General features: G+C 37.2%; 1 protein-coding gene across 2 annotated transcripts in view; it reads right to left on the bottom strand.

Moving 5' to 3' along the window:
- The window catches only part of PPP4R3A (protein phosphatase 4 regulatory subunit 3A), a 37,563-nt gene that overhangs the window by 9,270 nt on the left and 10,161 nt on the right, over positions 1-18,132 (bottom strand). Inside the window, exons 2-10 of one of the 2 annotated variants that reach the window (XM_028508143.2) lie at positions 16,448-16,503; positions 13,076-13,174; positions 8,534-9,151; positions 5,731-5,808; positions 5,533-5,649; positions 4,887-5,003; positions 2,747-2,878; positions 2,547-2,649; positions 803-961 (exon numbers count right to left, since the gene is read on the bottom strand). In XM_028508143.2, coding sequence (XP_028363944.1) covers positions 803-961; positions 2,547-2,649; positions 2,747-2,878; positions 4,887-5,003; positions 5,533-5,649; positions 5,731-5,808; positions 8,534-9,151; positions 13,076-13,174; positions 16,448-16,503 — 1,479 coding nt within the window. Of the gene's footprint in view, positions 1-802; positions 962-2,546; positions 2,650-2,746; positions 2,879-4,847; positions 5,004-5,532; positions 5,650-5,730; positions 5,809-8,533; positions 9,152-13,075; positions 13,175-16,447; positions 16,504-18,132 lie in introns of both variants that reach the window. The other variant, XM_028508142.2, reaches the window with a different exon arrangement.

Here is an 18,132-nt window from a genome sequence, read left to right on the forward strand (position 1 = left end):
AATGCAGTGAAAGCCAATTTTCGAAAAACACGTGTAGCTGAAAACGACTGTGGCGAAGGACTGTCTGCGGCCGGAAGAGCGGCCGGGCCGCCCCCGCGGAGGGCAGCACAGCGCGTGTCCCAGGCTCTGTGGGCTGCTAGTGGACTCGGGGTGTTTTTTTTCTTTAAAAACATAAAAACCATTTTTTTAGCTTTCAGGCTGTATACAAATAGACCACAGGCTGGATTTGGTAACAGCTGTAGTTTGCCACCCCTGTTCTACAATATATGAGGTAACACAATGTTATGTCAAATATATAGAAATAAAGCTGGGGAAAAATTATTTGTGGAATTAACAATGAACCATCTATAGACATCTGTGCTAGGCATTCTGTAACTTAGAATGTGTTTTGGGAACTCAATTCGATTAGCTATAAATTTACCAAATTACAAAAACGTTCATGTTTTCATGTGTGACTCTAGTCTCACAAGAAGAAAGCTAATTTGTCATTAGTAATGCTGCACTGTTTAAAAAATAATAACTGAGGTAAAATGATCTCAGGTGAAATACAATACTTAGGTGGAATATAACACTCCAAGGTAATATACTTTATTGATACACTCAACTCCTTTGCTGTACAGTAACGAGAAAGGAGAGAGTCAAGACAATCACCTGTTCAAAATGCGGCCCAGGTACACAACCCGTGTGGTTAGTATTAGCTCTCCTGGCCTGAGATTAGCGATCTCTTCTCAGGCAGGGAAACATAAAGATACCAACAACATGATAATATATAAATAGTAAGTCTACCAGAAGCAACACTTACATAATGCCAAGAAAGCATGCTTCGAAGCCATGAGAACTAGCACTCTCCGCAGGATGTCCTTATTAATAATGTAGTTCTTTATGTGGTAGGTATGGTGCTCCACACAAAATGTTAACAATTCCAACACAAGTGCCAACAACTGGGCAGTTTGAAAATCATCTATAAACAAAACACAATTTATTTAATAGCTAATATTCTTTTCCTCCCCAAATGTAAGAATCCAAATTCCAGTCAGGTACAATCCTTTCTATTAACCCAACATTTTCAAGTTAAGGAAAAGGAAACTGACGCTCACTGAATGCCTACCATGTGCCGAGAACGACGCTCCCCATTTCCTGAACAACTCTATGGGACTTAGTTGCACACGACCCAAGTCTGAACAGCCAGTCAAGCAGAGACTGGACACCAGCTGCGAGGCCTGCTCTATGCCAGTGTAAGGACGCCCCAGCCTGCCCTAGCACAGCCCTCAGCGGATGTGCACACCCGCACAGGGGTCCTGTCAGACACCGTCTCGTCTGGTGGAATTACTCTCTCTGCTCCCTGAATCGACTATCCAATTACCTTCTGTGCCTCCTTTTTACACATAATGAATCCACACTGAATTATAATGACTGGTTTATCTTTCTCACCAGGCAGCAAGCCTCTGAAATTACTTTACTCACTTTTTTCAATTCCCCCACTAAGCCCCTAAAAGTCACAGCACATGCCTTCCATGCAATGGGCTCTCGAAGAATGTTTGATGAACTGAACATACAGGCTTGAAAAGAAGCCTCAAGTTTACCTACTATGAATCAAGTAAACAGGAAAAATGAATATCATGTTTCCAAGACTTGATTCTAGAGTCATAAAAAAAGGTAAATTCAACATTCATTTTCTGGGTCCTATTGTAAATTAAAATACACTGTATTGAGCCCTGGCCGGTGTGGCACCGTTGGCTATGCAAGGTCGTAAGTTCAGTCCCTAGCTAGGGTGTGTGCAGGAGGCAGCCAATCCATGTTTTTCTCCTTTTCTCCCTCCCTTCCCCTTTCTCTAGAATCAGTAAGTATGTCTTTGGGTGAGGATTAAAAAAAAAAATAGTGTATTGATAATTCATATGACCAAATAATGTATTTATTCCCAAAGTTTCAATAAGGGATTTCCAAATGAAGGTCATAAAACTACTTTCTAAATTCAACACACACGCAACCTGAAAGCTAAAGGAATAAAATGAAGAAATAATAAATAATTAAAATATAAGAACAATCCTGAATGCAAATAAAAATAGCTTAATCTTGTCCTGGCTGGTACGGCTGAGTGGACTGAGTGATGGCCTATGAACCAAGGGGTCACTGGTTCAGTTCCCCATTGGGGGGCACGTGGGAAGCAGCCACAAATTGATGTTTCCCTCTCTTACTCCCTCCCTCCCCCGTCTCTAAAAACAAATAAATAAAATGTTTAAAAAATTAGCTTAATCTTGAGTACAAGCTTTGCTCTACTATACACCTCAAGTACAAATAACTCAAAATGAACTTACTCATTATTTCACCTATGTAAATGCAAATGAAAAATTATTGCTTTAACAAAATTTTTCTAAATTCTGCAAACAACGAATAATTATTTCTTATATTCTTTTACCTTTCTGTTATCTTGATTATAGCATTTTAAAGAAATTCTACTTCAAACACCTCTTTTGAAAATACACGAAGCCTTTGTATTTGAGTTTCAGAATTCAAGCTCAAAGAACTACCAACCTGCATCGCCTTACCTTTGCTAGGTTTGTCTTCTGTTGTATTTGCCAGTAAAGGAGCAGTGAGGACATGCATACAGTGTTTGTAGAAGAAACCCAGAAATTCAGTCTTTTCTGTTTTCTGAGGAATCAAAAACACTTCCATGAACTTTAACTGCACTGGTTCCTACCAGCAATAAACAATACACTAGCATGATAAAGACACACCCATGGCTTACATTGGCAGTAGCTAACATGTTCTCTGGGTCAACTAAAGTTCGAAGCAGGCCCATAAGTTGGACTGCTCCTCCAAGTTCAGGGTCTGTATCACAAATCATATGTTCTATAATGAGGTTGATGAGTAAAATATCCTGGTGAGAAAAATACAAAAAGACCACTTATTACGAGAGAATGGAAAAAGCACATGCTATGACACACTACAGTATTATATTTGTCTCGTTAACTACAAACAAAATGAAATGATTGACTGACTCACTAAATAGGTTCTATGACAGTTTCCCTAAAATGTGGTACAAACACATTACACTTAGTAGTACTGTAAAGAAAGCTTTTTCTAGTATTTTCAAATCTGATTAAAGCAAAAACAGAATTTGTTTGGTACTAATAATCTTTGTACCTCCTGATTAACAAAATATCCCTCCAGAAGAAAGGTAATGGGCCTTAGATGCATAGCTTTAACAGTAAGAATATTTAGCTAGAATTTATAACTTTTTTCTACTTTCACTGCATTTTTGTGGATTCCTTCTATTCATGGCAAATGATATCTATACCTGTTCTCCATTTATGGGAATAATATAAAGTTTCCATTTTAAGAAAAAATTAGTTGGTACCTGCATGTCTGAAATTGGGGAAAATGAGATTAGTGTTTAGAGGACAAGAGGAGAATAAATGTACTATACAGATTCCAAATGTCATAGAAAACTGACTGTGGGTTTTCCTGAGGTCTGCTAGGACTGGTGTTCCTGGCCCAGGAGTAAATGCAAACTGAGAAGGATTCAATGAGAAAGATCCCTGCTCTTGCCTGTACATACAATGGAAGGACGGACAAAAGGGAAATGAGAACAGTTTATGAAAATGATGATTAAGACTGGGAATCAAGAGACCTGCATGTGAGTAAAGTACATCGATGTGTGTTCAACTAGTGGGTCACAGGGCCAACAAGAATAGCCTTTGTTTTAATACAGGTATTTTGGTTTTCAAGACGACTATTTTATAAAAGAAAAATGTGATAATACACAACAGTTCAAACTTGTACTTTTCTGTACCTATTCTGACATTACAATTTTTTTAAAAACCTTAAATATAGAAGTCACCATTCTACTTCATTTTAACATCACTACACATAAATGAGTATCTTTTTAAGAAGTTTATTTTCTCATATTTTAAAAGAGGGAAAAAATCCATACAGAATTCTAGCCTCAAGGGGATGTCTTCCCCCCCTCCCTTAAGGAGTTCAGGGCAGAACGTTAGTTTATTATCAAGCAAAAAATTACTTTCAAGATTTTATAGGGGAAGAAGGGGGGGGAAATCAGAATCATCGCTTGAATTACCTTAAAAGAGAACAGAGCACACACACTTAGGGCTCTCGCATATGCTGCACTGCCAGGGTACAGGGTTCCCTCCCTTACTTTAAAGCCGGTGTGTGCGTGCATGAACAAGACAACAGCTTGTTCCCCATGGTTAGGCAGTAATAAAGGCACCCTACACACTGTCCAAAGAACTATGCTTGATTTCTTCCTTCTTCATGATTTTGAAAATCAATCCCTAGCCAAGTCAATGTTTTCCTAGGAAAGTTATTCATGATTCCACATAAATAATAACAATTTAGCCCTGACTGGTAAGGCTCAGTGCACTGAGCACCACCCTGCAAACCAAAAGGTTGCCAGTTCGATTCCCAGTAAGGGCACACGCCTGGATTGTGAGCCAGGTTCCCAGTGGGTGTGTGTGAGTAGCAACAGATTGATGTATCTCGCACACATTGATGTTTCTCTCCCTTTCTTTCTCCTTCCCTTCCCCTCTCTCCAAAAATAAATAAAAGCTTTGTTTAAAAGAAAAAAAGAATAACAATTTATTGGTTAAATGATTTAAACAATATAGAAAGTTAACTTCAGAATTAAACACTCAAAAATTTAAAAAAGAATTTAAGCTGAGCATTTGTAAGGCACACTCTAAAACTGAGACAGGAGCCAATTAAGGGGAAGAATAAGCCATTTGATATTATGGCTACACTTTCCCAAATGTCAAGTATTTAAATTTTAAGTAAATACAGTTATTGCTCCCCATGTATAAATACTTACTGCTAGTGCAAATAATATTTACCTTGTTGGTTATTTTTTGCTCTGTTAACTTCTTACTTACATCATCATTTTGCTGTGCCTCCTGCATGACAAACTCTCGTACCATGGATGGATTATATTCAACCAAGTATGAGAATATATCAGTAGCAGCACTTCGCACCTGTGTATCATCCATGCCCTGCAGACAAAAAGCACTTAATTATAATTAAGTGCTCATAATTATAAAAATAGGGAACTTATGGCTACATAAATTCAAAATCTAACAAATTAAAAGAAAACAATGCAATAAAGAGGTCAAGGATATTCTGCTGCATGTAAAAACCCGTTCTATGGATAAAGTTATACTTTCTTTTATTCTTATTTACTTTTCTACTTTAACATGTCAACAGGCTATGAACTTAACAAATTATTATTAAAGTGGGGGGGGAGGGAACATTAGAGGCAGCCACACTTTGATGTTTCCCTCTCTAAAAATAAATAAATAAAATCTTTAAAAAAAAAATAAAAATATGGAAAATTCCTTTGAGCAGTCTTTCAGTACTCTTTAAGAGCTCTAATGCTGAAGTTTTACAGCTTTTTAACATTGTGTAATACACAGCTAATATTAAGTATTGTTATAATTAAGTACTTGCATGTTACATAAAAATACACTACTTTTGTAGATTAAAAATATAATGGCAATTAAAAATAAGGGGAAACAGACTTACAAGGATGACCTCCAAAGCTGGTAATATGCCCATGTTTGACAAAGTCTTGAAAAAAGCATCTCTATTTTGAGGTTGCAGTGTTTGGGAAAACGCACAAAATTCTTTTAAAAAGTTAACCTGAAATTAGGAAAAAGGGCAAGTGACTATAAAAGGTCTCTTGTTTTAGCTTCATGTCCTTTATAATATGAAATTTCTTACCAATTCCTGTCTTTTTTCCTCATCTGTTGCTTCGTCTGTTAGTTGTGCAAACAAATCTGTCAGAAATTTTTCATCTTCCTGTGAAATTAAAGGATAAATTATGCTAATTAATGGTTGAGTATAATAAAATAATTTCATGATGCTATAATAGAAGACATGAATTGTAGTAATGAAAAAAGGAAAGACTGTATTGGCAATGCTTTTTAAATAAAGAAAAACCCAACTACTGAAGGATAAACTGGCAATTTACACAGAAAAATTGTCCTTTATAACTTGGCAAGGCTCTACTTCCTAAGCCTATTTAAGGGCCACATTGTAAGTATCTTAGGCTTTGCAGGCCATATGGTCTCTGCCACAACTATGCAACTCTGTTTTTATAACAGGAAGCAGTCAGAGACAGTGTGTAAATACATGTGTGGCTGTGTTTAAATAAAACTTTATTTACAAAAACAGTTATGGCCCACGGTTTACAGAACCCTAGTTCTCCTAGTTTCATAACCTTAACTTTAGAAGTTAATGGGTTTTTCGTTGTTGTTTTAGAGAGAGAGGGAGGGGGAAGAGGGGGGGGAGGAGGAGGGAGGGAGGAGGAGAGAGGGAGGAGGAGAGAGGGAGGAGGAGAGAGGGAGGGGGGAGGGAGAGGGGAGGAGAGTGGGTAGGTGTCAATATGTTGTTCAGCCCACTTACACCTTCACTGGCTGATTTCTGTATGTGCCATGACCCTAGGCTTAGCGGGGTCAGGGCACATACAGAATGTTCTAACCCACTGTGCTACCTGGCCATGGCCAGGAGAGTTAAGGTTTTACAACCTTTCAAATGGAAGATAAAAATGAGGACAAAGCTTCCCTGATGTTTTAAAGACACAGAAAATGATTCAATTTTTTAAAAAGCTAAATTCAGAACTTTAGAGAAACCAGTAATTTGAAGACAGGCATATATATACACATAAACATGCATTAAATTATTTTGGAAGGGATTTGAAAGACTCTCACAGGGTAAAATTATCCAGAAAAGAAGTCAGAAAACTTGCTCATAGGGTAAATAAGTCCAAGTACAGAACTTGGAAAGAACCTTACATGTTAAGGTTCTTACATGTTACCTTACCTCTTATTTTATAATTAAAACAGGTTAAGAAGTTTCCCCAAAGCCCAGCCACAGTAGGTGACAGAGACCTCCTGGCTGTTCAATTTTTTCCATCACTATTTTTAAGATTTTTGTTATAGTGTAATTCCACACTACCTCAGCTAGAAGTAAATTCAACACTACAGCCATACAGACATGCCTAAGTCTAAATATATACACACACACACACCTACATGTATGTAGGTGTGTGTGTGTGTACACACAATCTTCCACTAAATTATAAACTAGTGGTATTTCCTGTTCTGGATGCTCAAAAAAACATTTTCAGTGACACTGAAGCAGTTTGGTTATTCCCACCTTTACTTTTTTTCTAAAATGTACAAATAGGCCATACCTCAAATGGCATCCAATTTCAAGATGTATCCCAGATATAATGTATTCCATGAAATGGAAATCAAATGATTAAAAAAGATTCTGTGAACTGCTGCATTTGGGGTATAGAAGTAGAGAAAATAAGAATGTTTAACAGTGTTACATAGAGTAGGCAAAGGTAAGGGATACGATTGTTTCTTAAGGTGGGTAAAAACCTGCTTTTAATTATATTTCTATCACTCCTCATGAAAAAATTTGTAAAATGCCCATTTCTTCACAGAGGCACTTAACAACTTGAAAGTGTGCATACGTAATGAGCAAAACTGGCACAGGTCTAAAGACCAAGCAAACACAGAAGTGACAAATCACCACCTAACAAAAATGAGAACCATGCGCAGCTAAAGAAAAGGACCAGTAGCATTCAGGGCCATCCAAGAAAACCAGGAATCAAAACTAGACAAGAACACAGGGTCTAATAGGTCACTAGTAAAAACCAGTTCCTCATCGAAGAACAAATGGAAATTGGTATCAAAACCCTTCTTCCTCCTCCATTATCAGTTATAATACTCAGTATAGACAGGATTACTACTACACTTACCAGAATGAATTGCCTATATTATTTGTTTATGTGTGTGTTAAATAAAGAGAAAACATGTCAAATTAGTCAACATGAATTGGATTACTAGTTCCAGGAAAGCAGTTTTGGTAAAACTGACTTCTATTTGAAGCCCCCCGGCCCCCCTTTAAGGATGGCAAAGGCCAAGGACGCTGAAAATACAGCAGTTTTCTAAAAAGGAACAGACACAAAAATTAAATTTACTGCTTTATTTATAGTATGTGCAACCAAGCAGCTTTTACTGATATTTGTCTCCTTACTTTATTAAACAAGTCCAGGTTTCGAACAATTATTGTTTGTAGATCTGAGGTAAGGCTTTGTAATATATCTTTCAAGCCAGAGCACCTATCTGTTATTCTCAGAATCACAGGCATCAGAGAAATAAAAAACACGGGGGTACACAACTCACAAATCTCTGCACTCTGCAAACTTCTGTTTCAGTTAGAACAGACTAATTCACACACTATGGGATAACACACTGAAGAGGTTCTTTGACTTGGTGGGTGTTACAAATGCAGTGATTGGCCAGCTCACAGAGATTCTGATTTTGTGTGGACTCCAAGAATTTGCAGCCTAGGCAATTCTAATGCAAACACCCTGCAACACCAGACCTGAGAGACTAGGCACACTGTAAGAAGAAAATTTAGTTATTCAAAGGGAACGTGAAAATACCTCTGCTAAGACAACAGTTCAAATGGTATTGATCAAGTAGGAAAAAAGAATAATCGAACTCACCTGTAACATACCAACAATTTCTACCTTATTGAAAAAAATGAAGGAGTGAAGTGTTGATAACATATTTTCTTCGAAGACTGACGGGGTAGGTAGAACCATATCTTGTATATACTGGACTCTGTATGTCTGATGAATTTTTTGTTTCAGCTCAGGATCTGATATGGGAATCACTTCTTTAAACTTGGCTGTTTTTGTTAGAAATTCCCTGTGTTTTCGTGGTTGTGATAAAGCAGGATCATATTCTAAGCATCCAATGACATCCATTATACATTCCTCAGAGAACATAACTTCAAAAAGAGCAGTTCGATTCAAGAGAAAGATGCCTTTGATAATTTCATACAAGTGGTGCAGTCCTTCAATATTTTCCAAATCCTCACATACATGAAAAAGCTCTAAAAGCTTTTTAATGTAACCCTCATTTTCCAGTGCTAGTGCAAGTTTTTCACGACGCAGGGGGGACGGTAAAGATGATGCCACAAGTTCTGCAATTTCCTCAAGGCGACTTAATTCACAAGATGGTAATTCTAAACCTGGCGATGACATATCATCGAAACGCTCCTCTTCAGATTCATCTACAAGGTCCTGAGTGATGTCCACTGAAGGGTCCTTTCCTTGAACCTAGTAAATCAGATTGATGATAGCTGACAATACAATCAAGCAAATCCAAATGATATTCTTATATGAATACGAGATATTATAAGAAACTATAATGACAACTTTCAAGTTTAAGACTCCTTCAAACTTGACCCAACTGCCAACTTTTCTAAGTTACGTATCTACGAGTAATATACACTTTCAATTTTAAGGAAGTTAGTTCAAAGTTAAGATAGGGGATGAGCTTCCTCCTAAGTGCCAGATTTCTCAGCAGCAGAAACATCCTAGGACATGCTGAACTAACTGTGTAGAAGGAGTGCCCTGCAGACCCTCACTGAGGAGGCCTGTGCTGAAACATCCACTCACATCTTATATCCACGACCCTCTTTTCCAACAGAGCAGGGCAAGTCTCAGAGACATTCACAGCACTGAGTTCCACGGTAGTCACCAAACTCCTCAAAGAGAAGCTTACAAATACCGTAACACTGAGACCGTAGAAAATATATATAATTGTAAGCAACAAGGAAAATAACTAATGTCAACTCCAGAAATCAATGGCCAAGGAGCACATACCAACTGGCTTTGGACTAAAGTGGGTCACTGATCTGCTATAAACACTGGTTGGTAGCCAAAAATATGAGTATGCAAACTGAATGGGAAACCAGTGCACACATACAGAAATGAAACCATGAAAAAGTAACTGCAGCCTATATGTAACAGAGCTATCCCCAAGAATATCTGCTAAAAGTAATCAAACCACAGAAAAGTTTTCCTGTCTATACCCAAACTTGTAGCTTTCCTAATTTTCCAGAAGTCCTAAAGTTTGCCATTAAACTCCAATTTTATGTCAGTGTAAAGGCTCTAATTATAAAAAGATAACTTTTAAGGCTAAAAAATATTTTTACAAAAGGCCAAAGACATATTCTAAAATAAAAGTAGTTTGTTCTCTTGGTCCTATCATTTGAGACTGCTACTAAGTCAGCCCAAAAGGCAAAACGGAATGGTAAAAGTATGGAAAAATTGGGCCTTATAAAGAAACTTAAACTGCTACGCATAGTTGTAAGATATTGTTGATGGATACTAGAAGGAAAGAAGTCCTGGAATTATGTCTTGAAATATGCTGTATCATCTTAACCTTGACCCAGCAGGCAGACCACTGCAAGGAGGCTAGGCACATTCACAGCTCGTACCTTGTGCAACCTCAAGTTTGACTCTGGATCTGTTATTTACTTAAGCTCTCATTACAGCTTTAGCGTCCTAACACTGAAGCCCTAACACTGAAGCCATGGCTTAACTTGTAGAATGGTAGCATTTGATTAACAAACAAACAAACACAAATGAAAAGGGCCGAGAACCTTTATTGTAATGAAAATGCTATCTTCTTCAGCTAATTTACAAATATAAAGGCTAAGAAGGTAATCAAAATGACCTGTCTTTAGGATACTCTTGGAATCTGATCTACTCTGGGAATCAGGGCGTGACTGTACAATTTGACGAATGTATTTCAGTCTTACTTTCAGAACCAGAACAAAGGAGAATGAAAATAAAAGAAAGGTATAAGCTAGCAAAGAGCTTTCCCTTTATTAAGAGAAAGTATAAATATTAGAAGTCAGTCTGGACAAATACAAAGATGATGAGAATGTGAAGGCCATGAAAAACATAAAAAAGGAAAAAAAGAGATGCACCCAGACGTATCTTCTATCAAAGAGTATACTAGAAAAAGGTTTCTAGATCAAAAATAGTTTGGACTCAGCCCTGGCTAGTGTACACTCAGTGGACTGAGTGCTGGCCTGCGAACCAAAGGGTCACGGGTTCGATTCCCAAATCAGGGCAAATGCCTGGGTTGCAGGCCAGGTCCTCAATAGGGGGGGCGCAAGAGAGGCAACCACACACATTTCTCTCCCTCTCTCCCACCCTTCCCCTCTGTCTAAAAATAAATAAATAAAATCTCTTAAAAAATGGCTTGGGTTCAAAACATTTAGAAACATCTAAGATCTCAGAAAACAAAACAGAATTCCCTTGGATAAGCCAGGATCCAGAAATAATGATTGAGAAGTACAGACAGGACCGTAAAAGAGTGACTGAGAAACAAAATACCGAACATAAAGTATGTAAAAGTTGGAGGTCAGAAAAATACCTACAATAGCCTAGAAAAGTTATTGTGGAAAAAGTATACGAGTACTACTATCTGTGACCCAAATGAAAATGACTAAGAGATTTACGGTATTGCAGACTAAGGAAAAGTACAGTAAAGATCAGACAACTGTATTAGAGGAGAGCCAGGCATGGTAGTAGCAGACTGAGTGCCAGTCAAAGTTAAATGTTGGCCAACCAGAAGACTGGGTCAGGAGTGTGACAGTTCAACTCAGGAAGGTGAAGGAGAGCAAGCCTTGTCTGAATGGGCACCAATAATTTTAGCACACCCCTCATTTCGTCTCTTTGTGTGGGAGAACTCCACACGGCAAATTCTAGAGGAGCATGCTACCAAAAAACAATTGTATGGAATGGAAGGCAAAGAAGGTATTCAGATATAAATGTTAGTTTCTTACATGTTAAGATAAGGAAGTGACAGTGTAACAGGCAGGTTAATTTATGAAAAACAAAACAGCTGAGTAAAATATACAGCAGAAATAAATTCTACAAGTTAAGTAAAACTGTGTCGCAAGGACACTGTAGTCTCTATTAAGGCAGTGGCTCTCAATCTTCAGGGTGCCCCAGAGTCACCCAAAGCAAGGGTTGACACTATAGCCAAACTTGGCCCACCACCTGTTTTTGTAAATAAAATTTCCCATGAAGAAAACCACTCCCATTTACTGATGTGTTTTCTATGGCTATTTTTGCACCGAAAGAGCAGAGCTGAATAGCTGTTAAACTGTGTGACCCATAAAGCCCAAAGTATTTAGTTCTTGCCCTTTACAGAGAAATCTAACCAAAGGCTTTGTTAGAGCCACACTCTTGCTGCTGGTCTGAGGATTAAACCTTGACAACCACTGAATTAAGGAAATCTGAAGATTGTTCTCCAGCTAAAATAAATGTGAAGGTAAAGAAACTGTCCTTAGGATGCAATGGTCTAAATGATTCCATAACAAGAGCCAATGCCTTAAGCCACTGGAGCACATAAAATGCATTCACAAAAGATTATGGAAATTATTGACTGAACAGGAAATCCCAGAATCAAATAGAACATGCAAGATGAGGTCGAAGAAACAGTCAAGGGCCACAGAAATTACTTAACGAAGTGATATGATCACACTTGCATTTTTAAAAAGATCACTCCAGCTATGGTATGGACTTGAATGAAAAGACCAGTCAAGATGAAAGCCATAAACCAGGCAAGAAATGATGGTGGCTTAGTAAATTATGATAGTGAAAATGAAGGCAAGGGAATGGATTTAAAATTTATGATTGAGAGACTGAATGAATATATAAGGACTGAAGGAAGGATAGATATAATCCTCAAGTTTCTGATTTCAGCAACTGATGGCATTTACTGAAATGAAAGAGATAGGAGAATGCACAGATCTCAGTGAGATCATGTTTGGTTCTGGACTATTAAGTCTGAGGTGCAAGTGGGCACTAACGGAGGAGCTCTCAAAGGCACCTGGATGGAAAACTCTGGCATACAGCAAAGGTCTGGGCTGGATAGTTTGATGTCAAGAAACCGAACTTTCTAATAAATCAGGCTTTTCACAGAAAGCAGTGAATTTAGGAGATCTATATGAAATGCTTGTGTACAGGGGTGGGCAAAAGCAGGTTTATAGCTACAATACAAACAAATGCAGTAATTAACAAATATTAGAAGACTAAAAACTGTGTTTTACATCTGCACAACTGTAAACCTATTTTTGCCAACCCCTGTTATTTATTTAAAATTTTGGGTATTAGCTGGAAGCATAGCAAAAAACCAAAATATTGAGAGTATGCTGGTTTTCTAATTTTTAAAATTACCTGACATATTTTCTCCCAAATTTCATCACATCCAGCTTTTTCTTGAAAGCTAAGGGCCAAATCATAATTTTCAGCTTCGGACCACACAATCAAAGTATCCTTAAGAGAGAAAAAAAGAAGTCTGAATGATTAACATACATTATCACAAACTATTTCAAAGTATAAGGCAAATGAATAAAGCAACAAGGAATTGAGAACAGTATTCATTTTACTTTTTGAGACATTGAAATTGGTAATTACCCATGCCCCTTTACATTTCATTTTATCCAATCTATGAAATGAAAACTATTTTCCTTAAGGAGTAATTTAACCAATATATGACAACAGCAGCAAAATGAGCATACAGTCTAACTGTACTAAAACATAGGAAGTAAACATTGTCATCAATCCTATGCCTGCACATTGAGTTACGCTTCATGTCCAAAGAGAAAGTCTGAGCATTCAACAGTAACTAGAGCACGTTAGGAGAGGACAGGATTGATATACCTAGCTCCTTCCTCCGCTGTCAACATCAAGTGTTTTTTACATGGGGTATGTGGGCGCATGAAGCCCTTGAAATTATCGGCTAAATTTATAATATGTGAACATTTATCTAGATGGATTTTTTTTAACTTTCACCAGTGCTGTGCTTCAAGAAGCAAGCTCCCACCACCCCTCTACTCTTCACTTTTATTTTTTTAATGATAGTAAGTTTAATAAACAGTTCAACAGTTTTTATTAAGATGAAAACTAGCAGAACACTCCGCTTACAATACTGAGACCATCTTACATTCCCTGTAGTACAAAATAATGTGTTCTACAGTATTTATAGCGTCTGGGTATCTTTTCAAACTTACTAACAGTAAATAAGCATACACCCTCTTTCATAGCAATCAACCATTTTTTAAAAAAGGGCCCTTGCCCTGGCTGATGGAGCTCAGCGGATTGAGTGCCTGCCTGTGAACTGAAGGGGTGCTGGTTCGATTCCTGGTCAGGGCATATGCCTGGGCTGTGGTCCAGGTCCGCGGTTGGGGGTGTGTGAGAGGCCACCGGTCGATGTAGCTCTCACCATCAATGTTTCTCTCCTGTCTTTCTCCCTCCCTTCCCATCTCTTTAAAAATAAATAAATCTTTCATCTTATTGACAGAGGTCTATGAAATGTTGAATGGCACTCCCTAGTGCCATTTACATTTTTACATTTTTAAAAAGCCTAATATACAGCTATCATGTAGCATTTTTTTCAAACCAGTCCAGAAAGAAGAATAAGAGAAATTATACTTAGACGGATTTGAGTACAATATAAAGAAAAAAATAACTCAATCCAACCAGTAAGTAACTGAAAGGAGCCAAGCACAGGCTGGCTGAGCGTCTAGCACGGTGCTGAAAGTTCATGGATTCGACTGTCTTTAAGGCACTTAAAGGACCTAGATTTCTAAATACGTTTCATTACCCAAGATACCTCTTACTGGACACAAATGGATCTCATGTTAAAAAATTTGTCTGGTAAACTTGCATATTAACTCTGTTTAGCCAGGTATACAACTGTCCATCACAAGACCAATACAGTCTCTCACTGAACTGAAGTACTGCCAGTCACAAAAGGAAGGGAGAGAGGGAGTGAGGGAGGTAAGTAATGCCAGACAGAGGTGTACAAATGATCATTTAATCAGGGTGTGCAGCATTACTATTAGTGAAAATCCACAGTCTTACTCAGAATGTTTAAAAAGAGCTCAAAGACCCCTTTTCACTATATTCAAGGACGTCTCCAGATCACAGATCCAAGGTAGGCAATCTGTGCCACAGGGATGAATAGCTGTTCGGGCTCAAAATTTTCACATGAACATTGTAAGATCAATATGTCGGAAATTAGTCAGGTGGGTAATCTCCCTGAGTCTCAGTTTCTTCATCTTTAAAATGAGTATAATACAACTATTATGAAACGTGGTGATAGTATAAGACACATAGGAAAAAGCCTAAAATCACTATCACATTAGTAGTAAGACAAAATTAATGTAACTGTTAAGCAACTCCTCTGTACAATGTATATTCAAAAATCACGTGGAGGCTTACTTTAGGGCACACCTAGACATCTGCTCTTAACTATCCATTTGGCAAATTTGGAAGTTAGAGAATTTGTACATCTTGCTCTTTTCTTTGCCTTGAAGAACCTAATTTTCATCACATCACCTTGCCTATTTATCATTTGACAGCCTAAAGGTTAAGACATGGATTAACTCCTTCATTCTTAAAATATACCCGATCTTTTTTCTTAGGATATGCTTTTATACTTCAGCTGACTAAAACCTCAAAACGTGAATTTATGTAAGCATAAAACACCAAAGCCAAATACTCCAGTCTCCAACCACTCCAATCAAACCTAAAAATTTTCTCAACACTGAATGATGCAACAAAGCGTGAAGCAGACCATTCAATCATTGGGAAAGCATTTCGTATCGCACCACTGTTTTTGGACAAGTGTATAAATCACTATTAAATACATTTAGGAGTTAAAAATCAACCTTCCTCTGTACTCTGTGTGTTACTTCAAGCAACTCACAATCTTTAGGCATCACCTAATGTGCGAAATAAAGCCAATACTAAGTTTCTTCTAGCAGCATTTCAGCATCAATGATGAAGCAAAGCACTTTACAAAATGATACATGCATGTATTTATAAATATATATGAATGTGTTGGTAATACTCTTTCTTGTGAATTATTTTCTCTCTGCACCTTCAGGGCAATGAGGAAACTGATACTGATTTCAATGGCTTGTAGAACAGTGTGCGTGTGAGTTCTGAACAGACAGCATTTGATGGGAGTGCTAGTAGGTACTAAACGAGGGAAAGATTTACTTTCAAACATCTCTTGTATATCAGGAAGGTACAAGAAGGAATGTACTCAAATTGAAACTTGCCTTAAAAACTGTAACTTCATTGTAAGATCTTTTTCAGGCTATATAAAAAAATCAGATTCTTATCTACACTGAGCTGCTGTATAGGGATATAAATATTCCTTCTGCACTAGCATGTACAACAGCAATGGAAGGGGTTTCTACTATTTAGTTGTTTACTGGCTAATGATTACATCAGTGGCCACTTAAAAAATCTTTGGGCAAAAACAACGAAACTACTTTTAATTTTCAATCATTAAGCCTCAGCTGCTAGACTATCTGGGACATAAAATTAGCTTAACTAAAATCAAGTTTTTTAAATTTAAAATGATTGTTGTTTATACTAGAGAAATTGGTAGAAATCGAGTTTTTAAAATTAGGCTGGCAAAACATGTTATAATCTGTTTTCGAGTTTTCCATTATAAGGAACCAGAGGGTAAATTTTCATTTAATGACTAAACAGAGATAAGAGGCAAAATAACACACATTTTCAAATTTTTACCTGTTGTTTCTGGTATGCAGTGTTAGGATTTATTTTGGATTCTAAAAGTAGAGAGCCTAGGAAACAAAAAGAAAGACATTCCATTATGTAATTGCAAACCAGCAAAACTATATATTACTTCCATACACACATATTTCCTTTTCTGAGCATGTGGTGCACATACAACTTCAGTTAAGGAGATTTCTTACAATACAGGATTCACCACACTTCTCCATCTTCAAATAGGCAGTTTATTTTTCATTGTAAGCTAATTTGCATTCCCCTTGGTAGTATACGAAGACTCGTTGATATATGGAAAACAACTACCACTCTGTTACAAAGAGCAAATTTTAAGACTAAATCTACACCTCTCCCCTCACCAACCAGTTCCTAGTTTATCCCAACACATTCATCTCAAGACAGGTTATGGCCCAAAATGCTTGAGAAGAAGCAGATTTCTCTGCACCTGTCTCTCACCCAAGGCTTTCCTTTCTTCTCATGTAACACTTAACAGCTGCTTTACCCATTCCAAAAGAGTGTTCTTAACATGTCCAGATTTAATTAGCTTGCTTTTAAGTTAAAATGTTTACTAATTTATGATACTGTCCCATGTTAGTGATTCACTGACCATTACCTATACTTCTATGTGCTCATAGCAGCGCTGTTATATAGTAAAATACCAGCATTTACCAGGTTGTGATGACTTAATTGGCAAATACCCTATGCACATAAACAGCTTCCCCTTTCACCCGAACCATCCCCACCCCCTCGCACCGTGTCTAGCAGGGGTGAACTGCTTAACACAAAATCTGTCTCTTTTCCTTTCTGTACTTAAGGTAACTAAACAGTCTCCATATTTTTCCCATCTTATAGCCCCAACACCCCATTTCTGAGAGCTCTTTCCTTTTTATTAATTTTAGCTGCAGTTCAGATAAATATTCTCACATTCCAGAGGAAATTCTGTTTAATCTTCTTCCTCTTGTAGCTTTTGCCAGAATAATCAAAATAAATTTTCCAGCGTCCCTTCTATTTTCTTTATGCACAATTACTGGATTTTTATTTTGGTAATTTTTAAGAAGTGACACAGTGATACACTCATAAGAAAAAGCAGCAAGTGAATGAACTCAATGTCTAGAGTCCCTTAAAAGTATTAAATCTCCAACTATCTTTGTAAATATTCTTTCATTATTTTAACTACTAGAACAAAAATTGTATTAGACTATTTCCCAATGAAATCAGAGTATGCCAAGTACATGATGCATCAAACTTTCTTTTAAAGATGGGTCATGGCATATAATTACACTTAAAACATGGTTTCTATGGAAAAAAAATACATTCCAAAAAACCTCCTTTGAAATATGTCCTCAAAAACAGTCCATCTCTATAAAAACTGTAAGATAACCAAGTGAACAACTGGATTACTTTAAAACATTTCATAAGCTGCAAGAAGTGTAGTGTAGTGTAGAACACCAAACTGAGTAATGCCTTTTTAAAAGTTAAACTGCACAAAAGTACAACCTACCCAAAATAAAAAAAAATGATCAAAATTAAAAACTCCTGTACTGCAGATAACACCATCAAGAATGTGAAAAGACAAACCACAGAATGGAAGCAATTACTTGGAAGTCACATATCTCCTAAGGGACTAGTATCCAGAACTCTTACAACTCAGTAATAATAAGACGATCTAATTTAAAAACGGGCAA

The sequence above is a fragment of the Phyllostomus discolor genome, chromosome 1 (genome assembly GCF_004126475.2).
Source record: "Phyllostomus discolor isolate MPI-MPIP mPhyDis1 chromosome 1, mPhyDis1.pri.v3, whole genome shotgun sequence".
NCBI classification, from domain to species: Eukaryota; Metazoa; Chordata; class Mammalia; order Chiroptera; family Phyllostomidae; genus Phyllostomus; species Phyllostomus discolor.